Raw genomic sequence first — 16,575 nt, 5'->3', positions numbered from 1 at the left:
GGGAGCTCGTTTCTCTTTGGAATTCAGTTTACTTGGTGGCTTTGCAACCTCAGCCATCTGACTGGCTTGAGAAAAGGTATGCTTTTGTTGATTATCCAGTCTTTTCTCATGATCGTGTTGGGAGTGGCGCTCTTTTTAGCTTCCTACCTTCGAAGTCTGTTCTGCACATCTTTCGTGAATGTACACAATGTGCCAGGCACGTCCTTGGTGCGGGGGACAGAGGCAGAGACAAAACAGATCTGATCTTCATAAACTTATATGCAGTCGAAGAGAGGCAACCTGTAGTATTACAGACCGTAGCGTTAGGTGCTAGTAAGTTCTATGAAGGACACTTAAGCAGATGAGGACTAAGAGAATGATGCGTGTACAAATGGTGGTTCTCCTCCCTTTATACCCCTGCCTACCAGCGTAGACACCGCACTTCACTGAATGGCTTTTTCTTCTCCTCGGGGATCTCTGTGCCGTAGAGCAGATAATACTCCGCGTCTGATATGTAACTTGGTAAGTAAGATTTCAGTTCCACAGAGTAAACAGTCCCATCAGAAAAGATAGGACTGTTCCTCATAAACGTGCCGGGTGTTGTGTGTAGGGCCAAACAGGTATTGAGACAGGGAAACTGAAGGGACCTCGTTAAAACGAAAAACACAAAGCACAAAAACGCTTCTCTGCTCCTTTTCCTACGGGAACCTGCACCCCTGTCTTGCGCATGCCTTCATGTATATCCTCCTTGTAAAGGTCAAGGATTTAATGATTTCTTGAGAGCCTTCCAGCATGATAGAAACATCCAAGGAGTGACCAAGCAGGATCATCAGGTACATTTTCCAAGACCACAGACTCCAGATACCTCGATGCCAAGACCCCGGGCTCCAGGGCTTCTGGGGGACGCCTGAGCCCCTGTCCTTGTTTTGACCAGTCCTGAGATGCCTAAGTCATGTACACCAGACCACGACCCTCCATTAAAACCCCAGACCCTCCGGGTGCCCAGGTGGCTCGGTCAGTTAAGCGGTTAAGTGTCTGGCTCTTGATTTGGGCTCAGGTCATGATCTCACGGTTGGTGGGATTGAGTCTGTTGGGCTCTGTGTTGACAGCATGGCTCCTGCTTGGGATTCTCTCTCTCTTTCTCTCTCTCTCAAAAAAAAAAAACAAAAACAAAAAAAAAAACAAACAAAAAAACAAAACACCACATTAAAACAACAACAACCCAGACCCCAAGCAAAGGAGAGACTCTCTTCTCTCCTTTCTGAGTCTCCCAGACGTTCCATCTGCTATGTTGTATCACTTACGCTATGTAATAACCTTTGCTCTCACTTCCTCTCCCACTAGGTCGGATTTCTGTCCTGTGCAAAGCCAAGGGCCCTCTTGGCTGGTCCTGCAGGACTCCCTCCAGGTCCTCTGAAGGGCCAGCCTGCATCAACACCAAGGGACCCAGAGTACAGGGATATCTACTTAGACTCAATAGAAGGAAGAACTTTCAGTCACAGCTATCTGCAAAAGTAACTCACTCTTCTGGAAGGTCATGTTTTCCTTCCTTGAGGAAAAGTTCCAACCCTGGGTTTATCTGAGTCCACATCCCAGCAAGCTGCCAACTTCCCCTGAGGGCATCTAACCACACAGGTTGAGTGAGCACTCCTGGCTTCTAAAAGCAGAAAGGAACTGCTAGAGGCTTTTCCAGGGATCCCGGGGGGAAGCTGCTTCCGGGGGTGCCCTGATTCTTCATCTCCAGCCCCATTGTACAGATGAGCAAGCCAGGAGTCAAGGCGACCTGACCAAGGCCACAGAAGAGGAAGTAGCGGGCTGAATCAGGCTTGGAGCTAAGGTTGCCCCGTTTTCCTTGCACGTGCATGCACCACCCAGGTGCACCCCAGCCTCAGGTGACAATTTCCCGGAGGCTCGACACCCAGACGGTGAAAGAGGCACCTTTCTCCACGAGTTTATTTATATTTTTAAAAATTTACTAATTTATTGAGAGAGTGGGGGAGGAGTTGGGGGGGGGGGTGGAAAGCATCCCAAGCAGGCTCCTCGCCATTAGTGCAGAGCCGGATCCCGGGCTCGATCCCATGAACCGTGACATCGTGACCTGAGCCGAACCCAGATGCTTAACTGACCGAGCCACCCAGGCGCCCCTCCTCGAGTTCAAACCCTCTGTAACGTCAGCCAAAGGGTGGGCTGCAGCCCGGGGCGCTGGGGAGAGTCGCGCTGCTTTTCTGGTCTATTCACCAGTTGGGGCTGAGCCTCAAGAGAACGGCCCTCTCTCGCTGACCCGATACCCAAACAGATCCTCTAAGAAAACCAATTTTCGGGCGATGAAAGCTTCCCCACCCCAGGGGTCGGCTTCACCTTAATAAAAAAAAGATTTTTTTGTAAAGGAAGGAAGGTGACAAGCGACAATCGGCGTCGGGAGGTGGCGGGTCGGCCCTTTGCCCTCACGTCTCCTCCTCTGCCACCTGGAGGGACTGGTCCTGCGCCCTCACGAGGACGAGGTGAGAAGACCTCGGCCAAGCACGCAGTCGGCCGTCGGTCGACGTGGCGATCCACCAGCCCGAGTGGCGGCGGGTCCCAAGAGCCAGCGCGCGGGAACCAAACTCATCCGCACCCAGCTTCGCCTCGCACGGCCCCGAGAAGACGGCGGCCGGAAGAAGGCGCCCGAGACTCCTGCGCACGCGCGGGCAGCGCCGGGGCGGGGCCCGAGCGGGCGGAGCCAGCGGAGCTGCCGAGCGAGGCCGCGAGAAGAGAGCGGCGCGTGAGCTCCGGTTGTGGGCGGGACAGGGGGCGGGGCCTGGGGGCGGGGCCTAGCCGTCACGCTCAGCCCCGCCCCCCTCGGCCACCGTCTATCTCCCGGAGGCGGCAACCGCTCCTGCTTGGTCCTTCCCGGTTGGCCGGGCCGGCGGCGCCTCGCTTCTGTGGTGACCATGGGGGACCCCAGCAAGCAAGACATCCTGACCATCTTCAAGCGCCTCCGCTCGGTGCCCACCAATAAGGTAACGGCTGCCGGGCGTGTTGAGGCTTGCTGGCCATCGGCGCCGAACCCCGCGGGCGGCCCCTGCTGCGGCAGTGGCCGCGGCCGCGGGAGGAGGGGCCGGCCCGGCCTGTGACACGTCGCACTTGCGGCGGCGCCTGGGCCTCGCTTGAGTCCGGGCCGCGCGCCGCCCCCAGCCTCAGCAAGGGAGGGGGGGAGGGGGCGCACACCGGGGCCCCGGGCGGGGCGGGCACTTGGGGGTCCCGGGGGCCGGGAGGGGGGCACAGACCTTGTGGTTCCTGACACGGAGCGGGGGAGCACACACGGGGGGGCAGGGTGGCGGAGTGGACCCCGTGAGTTCTGGAGAGAGCTGCGGGCGAGCTCGGGGCCCCGAGAGAGGGCTGGGGGGCATACACAGGGGCTCCTGTGAGCGGGGCGGACACCGCAGGCCACCTGTGACCCAGCTGGGACTCATGCACCGGCTCGGAAACTCCAGCTGGCAGCGCTGGGCGCGTGGGGAAGCTCGTGCGACCCCACTCCCCACCCCGCACCCCCCACCCCAGCCCCGCACACTGGAGCTGACCGCTGAAGTTCCTGGGGTGCCTGTTGGAGCCTGCTTGGTTGCCCGTGGGTTTTGATGGCAGCCTCAGTTTCCCTCTCTGCTAAAGCGGCCAAGTGGTGTGTGTTCAATGGCCTCTTTTCTCTTGCTGAGAAGGCCCACCATACACCCCCTTCTCTTTCTTCCCTTTGGGCCTCTCCAAAATCTTCGGAGAGTTTGGAGATTGGGGTTTTCCTTTTTTTTTTTTTTTTTGGTCTCAGAGGTGGTTTTCTCCTCTGACTTTTACAACTTTTCGCAACCGGCTGGAGATGTTGTGATGACACATCGCGCTCACATGACACCCTCCCCTGAGGATCACAGGTCAGCGTGGAACCTGGAGAGTGCAAAGGGCTGTCGGGGCGTCAGCGTGGACTCTCCCCTCCCCTTCCGTGGCAGCAGTTTGTCGGGCTCCCCACTGTCACCTCCAAAGTGAACAGCTGTTAACGATCATGGTCGTGACCTGGGGCGTCCCAGCATGGAAAGATCCCGAGTTTCGCAAAATTAAGACGTCTTTGTCCTAAGCCTTGGAAGGGAGCCTGTATTTTTACAGACTAAAGATGAGAAGGGAAACGGCTTATTGGAGGGATTGTCTGATGAATGTAGGGAAGTCGGAGGAGGAGAAAGGCTCTGGGAATTCTCGAATGCCCATTTCTTGGCCGTTTTCTTGATTTTCAAATTTAGATTCATCTGTTATTACAAAGAGTGGTTGACCTAGAGCTAGACAAGGTTAGGGTCTGTGCCTGGCAGTGTAGAAGTAACACTTTTTGTCTGCTCTATCTCCGAAACAGTGTGTCTTCTCTTTGAATTCATCGAAGGGAAGGTGCCTTCTTTTTTTTTTTTTAATTTTTTTTTTTTAACATTTATTTATTTTTGAGAGAGACAGAGTATGAACAGAGGAGGGTCCAAGAGAGAGGGAGACACAGAATTTGAAACAGGCTCCAGGCTCTGGGCTCTGGGCTGTCAGCACAGAGCCCGACGCGGGGCTCGAACTCACGGACGGTGAGAACATGACCTGAGCCCAAGTCGGACACTTAACCGACTGAGCCACCCAGGCGCCCCGAAGGTGCCTTCTTTTTTTTAAAATTTTTTTTTTTTCTTTTCAACGTTTTTATTTATTTTTGGGACAGAGAGAGACAGAGCATGAACGGGGGAGGGGCAGAGAGAGAGGGAGACACAGAATCGGAAACAGGCTCCAGGCTCTGAGCCATCAGCCCAGAGCCTGATGCGGGGCTCGAACTCACGGACCGCGAGATCGTGACCTGGCTGAAGTCGGACGCTTAACCGACGGCGCCACCCAGGCGCCCCTGAAGGTGCCTTCTTTTAAGGAAGAGCTCATCGTCTTTAGGACCCTTTGAGGGATATGTGTGGGCTTATTGATAACTATGTCACCTTGGGCAGGTTCCTTGGCCACGTTGTACATCATTTTCCTCAGCGGAAAATGGAGACACGAGCAGGCTCTAACCCAGAGGGTTATTGCAAAGGATTGAATGAGAAAACCCAAGAAAAGCAGTTGGAACAGTACCTCCATGTGCCGGTCCCCACTAGTGTCAGCTAGTTTATTGTCACAAACCCACACACCCGTGGAAAATGTTATGTCCTGTAACAGGATTAATAAAAGCGGGGAGCAAAAATATTTTCTGGTAATGTTCCGCAGCATTGTGCTACCTTTCTTGATGAAGAATTTTTCACTTGATCCTTAGGAAGAAACCGTTAGGTAAGCAAAGATGAAAACTCGTTTTAGTGATGTGGAAGAGTTGGGGAACAGTAAGCATTTAAAAAAGTTTTTTTTAATGTTTATTTTTGAGAGAGAGAGAGACACAGAGCGTGAGCGGGGGAGGGGCAGAGAGAGAGGGAGACACAGAATCTGAAACAGGCTCCGGGCTCTGAGCTGTCAGCGCAGAGCCCGATGCGGGGCTCGAACTCAAGGACCGTGAACTCATGAGCTGAGCCTACTTACTTAACCTACTCAGCTATGAGCTTAACCTACTAAGTCGCCCAGGTGCCCCTATAAACCTGCTTCTTTCACTTTAAAATTTTTTAAATGTTTTTATTTATTTTTGAGACAGAGAGAGACAGAGCATGAGCAGGGGAGGGGCAGAGAGAGAGGGAGACACAGAATCTGAAACAGGCTCCAGGCTCCGAGCTGTCAGCACAGAGCCCGATGCAGGGCTCGAACTCACGAATCGCGAGATCGTGACCTGAGCCGAAGTCAGACGCTTCACCGACTGAGCCATCCAGGCGCCCTAACCGTAAGCATTTTTAAGAAGGGGCTGTAACGGAGAGAGCTGTAAGATATACAGACGGAAGAGGTACTTCAAAAGAAACCACGTGGTTTACTTTAAGAATACGTTATCCGATGTCTCCTGCTCGTGTGTGACGAATATTTACCGTGGATCAAGGTTTTAACTCAGAAGGGTCTGTTTTCTAGTTTGAGAAGTCCTTCCCGGTCTCTCTGTGTTTTACTGCTCGAGTTTTACTGCTCGATTGCTTGAGTTGTTCCGCCAACAAGTATCCGCTGGGTAGCTGCGGTCCACAGAGCGGTGGGGCACACTGAGGGATCCAGAGACAGGCTCCTGCCCTCAGGAAGCTTCCAGTCTGGCAGGTGGAAGACAGATAAAGGACAGCCTGGCCTGTGAGAGGGCAGTGTGGTGAGGGGTGAAGAGTGAGCCCTGGGGCAGACCGCTGGGGGTGTAGAGTCCCCAAGATCCCGCTTCTCAGCTGTGATACTTCACTTCGTAATTCCTTAGTTTTCTCTAAAATGGGGGTGAAAACCCACACCAAGTGCTTTGCGGAGAATACGAAATGTGCAAAATGAAAATGCAGGGCCCTTGTTTAAAAAGCGTTGGAAATTTCAGGGCCCCTGGGTGGCTCAGTCGGTTGAGCGTCCGGCTCGATTTTGGCTCAGGTCATGATCCCAGGGTTGTGGGATCGAGCCCCTGTGTCAGGGTCTATGCTGAGCGTGGAGCCTGCTTAAGATTCTCCCTTTCTTTCTTCCTCCGCCCTCTTGCCTGCTCGTGCGCGCGCGCTCTCTCTCTAAAATAAAAATTAAAAAATTAAAAGTGTTGAGAATTTCAAGATGGGACAGCAGAGCATTAAGCAGCCGTGGGGCCCTGGGCAGCCGTATAGGTCACACGTGTGCCCAGAAGCTGGCCTCGATGGGGATAATAATAATGCCTTCTTGTAGGGTTGTTATGATGGTCCAGTTGGCCAATAGCGATGCCTGACGTGGAATAAACACAGCGTTAGCTGTTACTTCTCTAGTAGTTACTCCCGTCAGTAGGCAAAGCCAACTGTTAGAGGTAGTTGCTTTCCATCACCATGAGAAGTGATATTCTGCTTAGAAAACCGGATCTCGGGGCGCCTGGGTGGCGCAGTCGGTTAAGCGTCCGACTTCAGCCAGGTCACGATCTCGCAGTGCGGGAGTTCGAGCCCCACGTCGGGCTCTGGGCTGATGGCTCAGAGCCTGGAGCCTGTTTCCGATTCTGTGTCTCCCTCTCTCTCTGCCCCTCCCCCGTTCATGCTCTGTCTCTCTCTGTCCCAAAAATAAATAAACGTTGAAAAAAAAAAATTTAAAAAAGAAAACCGGATCTCAGGGCGCCTGGGTGGCTCAGTCGGTTGAGCGTCCAACTCTTGATTTCCACTCAGCTCATGATGTCACAGTTGGGGTTCGTGAGATCGAGCCCCGAGTTGGGCTCTGTGCTGACAGCGAGGGACCTGCTTGAGATTCTCTCTCCCTCTCTCTCTGCCCTTCCCCCACTCGTTCTTTCTTTCTCTCTCTCTCCCGAAATAAATAAGTAAACTAAAAAAAAAAAAAAGAAAAAAAAAAAAGAAAGGAAAAGAAAAAGAAAACCATATCTCAGTTTTGCTGTGGGACTGCATATCACAACCAAGAGCAATCCCGCTCTCAAAGCCGCCTCCCGCTCCAGCATGTGTGAGAGCCAGACTTGCATCGCTAACTGCCTGCTGGTCTCACACCCCGCAGTACCTGATCTCAACCGCCCCTACACACTGTCCAACAACCTGTGTTTGCATTCAGTAGGTGCCCACTTGGTGCCAGGCTCCGTGCTCAGCTCAGGTGCACAAGATAGGACGCCTGCCCTCACGGAGCTATGTTCTGGCAATTTCTCATCTTAGCTGCTGGTCACGAGGGTGCTGAGACCAGCCTGTTAGAAACCAGTCTGCGCTCTCCCCAGCCACGCGACAAGCCCACATCGGGAAGATTCTCAGTCTTGCCCGTTCTGGGCCGTGCACCATCTCCCTTGTCACCTCCCTCGCGGGGCGTCTCCTCCGCAGGCTGTTGCCGCTTATTGTGCCTTAAGATTCTGTTCTTGAGAGTCCAGTTGCCTCTTGGGCGCTGTCTAGGAAACTTTTTCTCTCCTGTCCTTGCTTACTAAGATTCCGCCTATAACTAACTGTCTTGCCTGCTGACTGTGGGTGCATGTGCGGGCTCCACGCGAGCAGACTCTTCCTGAACCCCCTTCGGATGTCTGCTTCCCGTGTTTCCGGTCCTTACTTGGTAGTAAGTGCACAACTATCGGTTGAGTCAGTGGGGGACTACGGGCGGCCTCTTGCAGAGGGACAGTGCCGTTGGCAGAATTGGTCACACTGTTTGGGGTCCCACGGAAGGGGATTCCTTACTTGACTGGCTGTTACCACGGGGCATCTTAATTTCTGTGTCCTACCCTCCCCCTGCACAGTGAGCTCCAGAAAGGCCAACAGGTGGCCTGGCAGGGGACAGGGACCCAGCAGGTGTTTGTGGAATCCGTTCCCAAATACCTTAGTGCCTACCATGGTATCTGGCATACAGCAGGTAGTCAGTAAACACTGGAGCAGACCGGCACCTTCCACGTCAGTTGTCACTGTCACCCCATACTTCGTGTGAGCCTGTCATGCTGAGGGCCTTTGGAAAATCCGCTCATGTTTTCACTCTTGCGTTGCCCTCAGAAGGCCAGAAGCCAGATCTTTCTTGATGACTGTAGTTGGGACAAACTTCCCATAGGCGTCTCTGTCTATCAAGTGTATTTAAAATCCGGGACTCTTATTCTGGAAGAAAAAAAAATGTTCTCTTATTAGTGGAGTTTTTGCCATTCTGTTGTTCTTTTTTTAATTTTTTAAAAATGTTTTTATTTTTATTTTTGAGACAGAGAGAGACAGCATGAGCAGGGGAGGGGCAGAGAGAGAGGGAGACACAGAATCCGAAGCAGGCTCCAGGCTCTGAGCTGTCAGCACAGGGCCGGACGCGGGGCTCGAACTTATGAGCTGTTGAGATCACGACCTGAGCCGAAGTCGGACGCTCAACCGACTGAACCACCCAGGCGCCCCGTGCCCTTCTGTTGTTCTGACTTTAATTAATTATAAATATTAAATTCCGTGACAAACTCTGGATATTTTTTTTTTAATTTTTTTTTTCAACGTTTATTTTTATTTTTTTTGGGACAGAGAGAGACACAGCATGAACGGGGGAGGGGCAGAGAGAGAGGGAGACACAGAATCGGAAACAGGCTCCAGGCTCTGAGCCATCAGCCCAGAGCCCGACGCGGGGCTCGAACTCACGGACCGCGAGATCGTGACCTGGCTGAAGTCGGAAGCTTAACCGACTGCGCCACCCAGGCGCCCCAAACTCTGGATGTTTTAAAGTCGTTTGTATGCTCCTGTTGCCAGACGCTCTCAGATGAAGACTGTTTGACCTCAGTCAGTGTTGAGGGAGGAGGGCCCTGGCTCTCTCATAAGGGTGCCGTCAGGCCGTCTGCTGGCGCTGCCGTCTCTCCAGGCTGGGGTTCCCCACTCTCAAGCTCGGTCCTGAGGTGCTCCGCCGGCCCCTGCTCCTCACCGGCTCGTTGCACTCGGGGCGTCCGTCCCTCACCACTTTGAGCCTCTCCCCTGGGCCGCTCGAGTGTCCCCCAGACCTGCCAGCTAGCCTCCCCCAGAGCCAGTGCTCCAGGGGAGAGAGGTGGCAGGAGACAGAAAGGAAGCCACGGCGTCTTTTATTATCTAATCTTGGAAACTTCTGCCTTCTTACTGGTCACAGGTCACCCCGCGCAAGTGAGGGTGGCTCCCGTCCCCTCCACCTCAGCTGGCTGGGGGCCAGTGGAGAGCCACTGGCTGGAAGGCCACGAGGCCACAAGGCCTTGAGTGTTCCCACCAGGGGGCCGTCCCTGGTTAGTGTTCATTCGCGTGACTGGTAGGGAGCCCTGCTGATGCCTAATTAATACATAATTATCTGTAACATAATAATAAAGAAATTGAAAGTTCAGGGTTTTAAAAAAAATTTTTTTTAGTTGACTTATTTATTTTGAGAGAGACAGTGATAGGGTGAGTCAGGGAGTGGCAGAGAGAGGGGGAGAGAGAGAATCCTAAGCAGGTTCCCCACAGAGCCTGACGCGAGGCTCGAACTCCCGAAACTGTGAGATCGCGACCTGAGTCAAAACCAAGAGTTGGACGCTTCACCAACTGAGCCTCCCAGGCGCCCCAAATGTTGAGGTTTTTTTTTTTTTTTAAAAAAAACCAGGTGAGATATTTTGTACTAACCCGTTTCAAATTGTGAACGTTAAGCAGCTTTCAAGCTCGATCATGTATCGCAGCCTGTAAGATGGCTCATTTAGCTGATAGGGATGAATTAATAACTGAGTTTTGAAATTGTCTTCCAGGTGTGTTTTGACTGTGGGGCCAAGAACCCCAGCTGGGCGAGTATAACCTACGGGGTGTTCCTTTGCATCGACTGCTCAGGGTCACACAGGTCACTCGGGGTCCACTTGAGCTTTATCAGGTGAGTGAGTCTGTTTTCGTCACGGGCGGGAGCGGTTCTTTTCCCCTTTTCTGCTTTACGTTTGCTTTGCCGTCAGGTAGAATGAGAGGCCGGCGAGGAGTCGCGGGGATCGAAATCTTTATAGTTAGGTAACCTGGAAGATGACTTATTTTCCGTTCGGTGACTGTTCCGTAGAGCTCTGTGTCAGAGATTTGAGGCTGTGGTGCTGCAGACAGAGTCAGGAGGGAGGATCTGAGACCCTCTTCCCTTCCTTTTATCACCTTCTAATAACCAGCAGATCAGTGACAGCAGGGGGTTGGGGTGCTGCGGGCCTGGAGGAGAGCTGATACAAAGGGCGAGAAGCAGGGTGCCTGGGTGGCTCAGTCGGTTGAGCCTCTGACTTCGGCTCAGGTCATGATCTCCTGGTTGTGAGTTCGAGCCCCGCGTCGGGCTCTGTGCTGACAGCTCGGAGCCTGGAGCCTGCTTCCGGTTCTGTGTCTCCCTCTCTGCCCCTCCCCACTCATGCTCTGTCTCTCTCTCTCTCTCAAAAATTATATAAAGATTGAAAAAGGCAAGAAGGCTCGTTATAGCACAGGCCTACAGCTCTGGCTCCCAGGGCCACTGACCTCGCGAAGCCTGAGTGAATAATTGTGTTGGGAGTTTGAGTGGCAATTTCAAGTGCTTGTAAAAAGAAAGTCTTTTTTTCTTTAATCTGCAGACGTGGGCTGCCATTGGCTCCCTCTGGGGAGTACATATCTTCTACTCTGGACAGTCTGGTTGCAGCCTAGATGGGGCTTTTGCGTGTAGCCCCCTTGGACACAGCCCCACAGTCCGGTGGGAGGCTGAAGTGCCCTTGTGTGAAATAAAATAATCTGAAATAATAAAAGGATCCCCAGGCAGGCTCAGCACTTGGAATTGAGCGAGGCTTGCTCGTCAGCAACCCCCCCTCCATTCCTTATGACTTAAGGAACATCGATATAATACTATTACTATGAAGAACATTGGTTCCTATAAGATAAATCGATTATTATTTGTAATGAGACATTTTCTATGATGGCACAAAAACTGTGTAAAAATAATATAATTTTCTTTTAAAAATATATTCACTTAAAAAAAAAAAAAAACACATTCTGATGTACTTTCGTGAGTTCTTTTTTCCGGAAATCAGTTTGTAGAGGCTGATGGGCTAAATATTTATAGCCACATAACTCCGTAGGCAATTACTTAGAAAAGGGAATTCTTTTGTGTTCTTCCTGGTTTCAGAGTATCTATCCATTTCTGGTCTTTTTGTCTTAGATACTGCTCCCAGAATATTTTGAATACACTGTCCTGTTCTTGTCCTTTTCTTTAAATGTTGAGGGATTTACTTGCCCGGGCAGGTTTCTTTTTAGGGTACTTCCCTCCTCTCCACCTCCCCCCCCCACCCCCCCACCCCCCGGATTGGTTGTTACTGGTTACCATAAGGTGAGCTGCTCTGCCCAGAGCTCATGAAGTCTGGACTCCATTGGTCTTCCTTTCTGTCTTCACTGTGTTCTGTCCCTCTTCCTCTGTGCCAAGTCCCGCCCTTGTAATCTGGCCCTCCCTTTGCCTCTCCAGCAAAGCACACCTCCAGTATAAACCATTCCAGGCAATCAGGTGGTCTTCTGACGTGTTCCCTGGTGAGGGGAGGACTGACCCAGATCATAATGAGGCTAGACACCAGGGTCTGTCTGGGCTGCTGTAGGTTTAATGACTAGCCTTTTAAAAGTCAGATAAATAGAACTATGAATCGCAATGTTTATAAATGATTCAGAAACAATTGTCAAAAAGTCCTATACAACCGGAGGGCAGCAGTCTAGGATTTGGGCAAGAGGAAGTCAAGGAAGGTGAGAGTACTCAGCAGGGTTTTTGTTTTTAAGAGGCGGAGGTTTGCTCATTAAAATTTTTTCTTGGTGGGAAGAAATTACAAACACTAGGTCATTGGGAAAAAAAAAATCCAAGCAGTTCCAAAGTTCATAAAGTAAGTGAAAAGTCCTTCCTCTAGAATCCTTTGCCCCTCTACACCCTCTTCCCCTGCCAGACGCACGCACCGCCCCACCCCCCCAACAGTCCCACCTCCCAGTCACGAACAGATGAACAATTTGGCATGGGTGGAATGTTTATTTAAATGGAGGGGTTTTTTTGTTTTTTTTTTTTTTAAGTAGAATTTCAAGTCAACAATTTTACAAAGGAAAAAACCTATGAACTTTTGCCAACCAAAAAGGGGAAGGCGGGTTAGGCATCCACGGAAATGGCCAGCTGCCTTGGAGCTGACTGCAGAGGATGTAACTGTATTGGCCCCTGCCCACCACCTCCCGGGGCTTGAACTCCGGGCCTCACCTCCTGGGGCATCTGCGCCTCCCCGTGCTCCTCTCCCTCCAGCTCTGTTTCCTCTCAGGTTCACTGTTAAGTATTTCATGAGCTTATGAAAGGTGAATGGAATCCAGTAGGAGGGTAGGGACAGGCTTCAGTACAGCATGAATAAGAAGATAGACTGTAGGGGCCTGGGTGGCTCAGTTGGTTAAGCATCCTACTTCGACTCAGGTTACAATCTCACGGGTTGTGGGTTCGAGCCCCACGGAGTCTGTGTCTCCCTCTCTCTCTGCCCGTCCGCTGCTCACACTCTGTTTCTCTCTCCTTCAAAAGTAAATAAACACTAAAAAAGTAAAATAAAAAAAAAAAAGAAACAAAAAGATAGACTGTAAAGTGCCCCATAGGACATGAAAACAGCACTGCCTCTACTTCCGGTTGGAAAGTCAGTCCAAGTTGACCACGAGGTGGTAACATTTGCAATGAATTTAGAAGTTTTGGTGAGATTTTGATCATGGAAACAAGGCAGGGGAAAGGAGGTCAGCAGTCAGGCTTTGAGAAAAGGTATGGGGCGCCTGGGTGGCTCAGTCGGTTGAGCTACTGACTCTTGATATTGGCTCAGGTCATGATCTCAGGGCTGTGAGATCGAACCCAGCATCCCTGCTTGGATTCTTTCCCCGCCCCCGGCCCCCCCCCCCCGCCCCTCCCTGGCTTACGCATGCGCGCATGCTCTCTCTCCCTCTAAATAAATAAATAAATAAATAAATAAATAATTTAAAAAAGTATAGAGGCTGGAAAAAGTGAACTGTTTAGTAACTACTTTTTTTTTTTTTTTTAAACATTTACTCAGTTGTTTTTTTTTTTTTTCAACGTTTATTTATTTTTGGGACAGAGAGAGACAGAGCATGAACGGGGGAGGGGCAGAGAGAGAGGGAGACACAGAATCGGAAACAGGCTCCAGGCTCTGAGCCATCAGCACAGAGCCTGACGCGGGGCTCGAACTCACAGACCGTGAGATCATGACCTGAGCGGAAGTCGGACGCCCAACCGACTGAGCCACCAGGCGCCCCAAGTAACCACTTTTTTAAAAAATTTATTTATTGTGAGAGAGAGAGAGAGCGCAGGAGGACTAGAGAGAGGGAGAGAGAGAATCCCAAGCAGGTTCCTTGTTGTCAGCACAGAGCCCGATGCAGGGCTTGAACTCACGAACCTGGAGATCATGACCTGAGCTGAAACCAAGAGTCGCGTGTTTAACTGACTGAGCCACCCGGGGGGCCCCTAGTAGCTAATTTGTCTAGGCAGAGGAAAATGAAGAGACATAGGATTTCAAGGGGAAGATTTGGGGGACATTGTGGAGGGTCTTGACTGCCAGGCCAAGAGCCTGTACTTAACTGCTGAGACCTTGAGGGGCGAACGCAGGAAGGCCGACCTGGGCCCCGGGCACAGAAGGTGCCCACAGACATTGGCCAGGCGGTGCTGGGCAGGCGTGAGGAGAGAGGGCACTGTGCCTGGCTGCTGGGGGCTGAAGCCCAGCACCACCCCGACTGTTTCTGGGTGTGCTGCTTCCCTCTCGGTGTCTCTGTTTCCTTCCCTTGAACGTGGGGATGAGAAGCCGGGGAGTCACCGTAGAGGCTTTGGGAGAAGAAAGCGGATGAACCCACATAAAGCCTGGCACATGGTGAGTCCCCAGCAGATGCCGCCAGCGATCAGGTCTGAGTCATGTGTGTGCCCGCCCAGCGGATGCCGGAGGAGAAACGTTTGTGATGTTCGTGTAGGAAGGCAACGCCTTGTGTGGTGGCCTTCAATCAAGCAGCCAAGCCAGTTAGAAACGGGCGGCTCCTGAAGCTGTTCCCGGGCTTGTCTGTGAGCCAAAGTCTAGATTAACGGTGCTGGATGGATGAAATTCCATTTAAAATTTTTGATTACGTGATAGCTTTGTCATGTTTATTTGGTGAGATTCCTTCTGATTTCTAAAATCTATTTAAATGTGCTGCTTACTGACTCTGGCAGCCACTAGGGAAGCTAATTCATGCAGTTTTGGGGAGGTTATACTGGACTCATGTAAGGGTTATAGAGGTTGTGGGAAACGTCTTTTCTCATTGACTTGGCTGTTAACAGGAGCCACTTTGTTAAAGTGTCACTGATTCTTCCACTTTTCTTACTGCCTCTGCTTTACTTTTTTCTTAGCGCTGTCACAGACTGTCAATTACCTTTCGTGTCTCTCAGTCTACATTGAAGGGAAGAAATCACCTACAGTGAAGTCAGCTCCTCGTGTAGGAATGGGCACTCGTGAGCAATTAAGTTTCCTCTAAAGGTTGACTAGTTTCAGGCTCCACAACCCAGTTCAGGAACAATTCGTTTTAATCTTTTTTTCTAAGGAATATATAGAGTAATATTTGGAGAGAGAGAGAGAGAGCGAGCGAGCACGAGCCGGAGAGGGGCCGAGAAAGAGGGAGACAGAGGATCTGAAGCAGGCTCTACGCTGTCAGCACAGAGCCCAGTGTGGGACTCAAACTCATGAACCGAACCGTGAGATCACGACCTGAGCTGAAGTTGGACCCTTAGATGGTGGAACCGCCCCTATTTTTTGTTTTTTTTGTTTTTTAAGATAGTTTAAGATCAAAAGTTGAGGCTGATTAGCAAATCCAAGTACTTGCAGCCTCAGTTTTAGGACCTAATTAAGTCAGCCCAAATTCAGGTACCTGTTATGTGCCTGTTGTAGGAGTGTGGCAGAAAAACGTGGGACATTCCTGTCCTCTGGAGCTCGCTGCTTCTGACCTGACACAGCGTGACAGGGTTAACATGATCATGGTGATGGCGATGGTGAGAATTTTAGCCATATGGGATTTACCGCGAGCCAGGCACTTTCCAGATATTAGCTTGTTTGATTTCTGCAAGAGTGAGATAGATAATACTATAATTATCACTGCTTTGCACATGAGGAAAGCGGGCACAGAGAAGCTAAGTAACTTCTCCGAGGTCATCCAGCTAGCCATGGCAGAGTTGAGCTTTGTTCTGTCTCAGTCTGTCTCCAGAGGCTGTGCTGTTACCTGCCATGCTCTGACAGCGTGGGATAGGGGTGGTACCTGACTCCGTCTGATGCAGAGTCGTGAACATGTGGCTAGGATCCATCAGAAAAAGGATTTCAGAACAAGGTATATCATTTAGTCACATTGCCTGGTCATCAAATTCTAAAAGATTTTATTTTTGTCTTTGGGAAACCTGCTGCTTATAAAGGGTAGATTAAATTTTACTTTTTATGTATTGACACGGAGTGGATTTGTTACAGGTGCAAGTAATGATATGTATTAGTGTTATTATTTTAGGGTAGCTATTGGCTTCAAAATAGCATTCTAACGTTTACAAAGGCTAATAAGCAATACAGATAGGCATAGAAATTGGCAAATGGGAGGGCAGTATAAAAGGAAAAGAGGCGTCTTTTCTTTTTACCTTCCTATTTTGTACAGGTACTCTACCTACACCCATTCAGAAATGTCCACGTTCCTTTACAGTTAGTGGGGGACAAGCTGTTGCATATGGGACAGCCTTGCTTTTGCTCTTACCTACGGATTTAATGTAAAGGCTTCTAACATTGTTGGAATATCACACCTTGCTTTACAGTGATCGCTCGGCGAATTGTTATTGTTGGGAAATACGGTTATTGCCTTTACCTTGCCTGGATTTGGTCTCAGGTTGCAGAGAAGTAGAGCACGAGGTGTGGTAGGGGAGAAGGCCCTTCCAGCTTTCACGTCAGGAGCACTAAATCCTGAGTTTTCTCCCCTCCCTGATGGCGGTGGTGTTGGTTAGGTCCCTTCTGCTTGCTGATGAGACTGTGAGCGTCCCCGAGGCTCCCGTTAGAGGTCGGACTGGACAAATGCGTAGCTGATCTGAAAAATCAGAAGAGCACATCTGTTTTGAGCAGAGAGACGTTACCGATTTTTAGATCAT

The 16,575-nt window shown here is 50.9% G+C and overlaps 1 protein-coding gene across 1 annotated transcript in view; it reads left to right on the top strand.

The window, feature by feature from the left end:
* Positions 1-2,824: 2,824 nt before the first annotated feature.
* Positions 2,825-16,575, top strand: part of LOC115518797 (ADP-ribosylation factor GTPase-activating protein 3-like) — a 55,578-nt gene continuing 41,827 nt past the window's right edge. Inside the window, 2 exon segments of the mRNA XM_030322318.1 lie at positions 2,825-2,978; positions 10,202-10,320. Of these exon segments, the coding sequence (XP_030178178.1) occupies positions 2,910-2,978; positions 10,202-10,320 (188 nt within the window). The 5' untranslated portion in view covers positions 2,825-2,909.

Source organism: Lynx canadensis, chromosome B4 (genome assembly GCF_007474595.2).
Source record: "Lynx canadensis isolate LIC74 chromosome B4, mLynCan4.pri.v2, whole genome shotgun sequence".
Classification (NCBI taxonomy): Eukaryota; Metazoa; Chordata; class Mammalia; order Carnivora; family Felidae; genus Lynx; species Lynx canadensis.
Note: the sequence above shows the minus strand (reverse complement) of the source record. Positions and strands in the feature narration are given on the sequence as shown.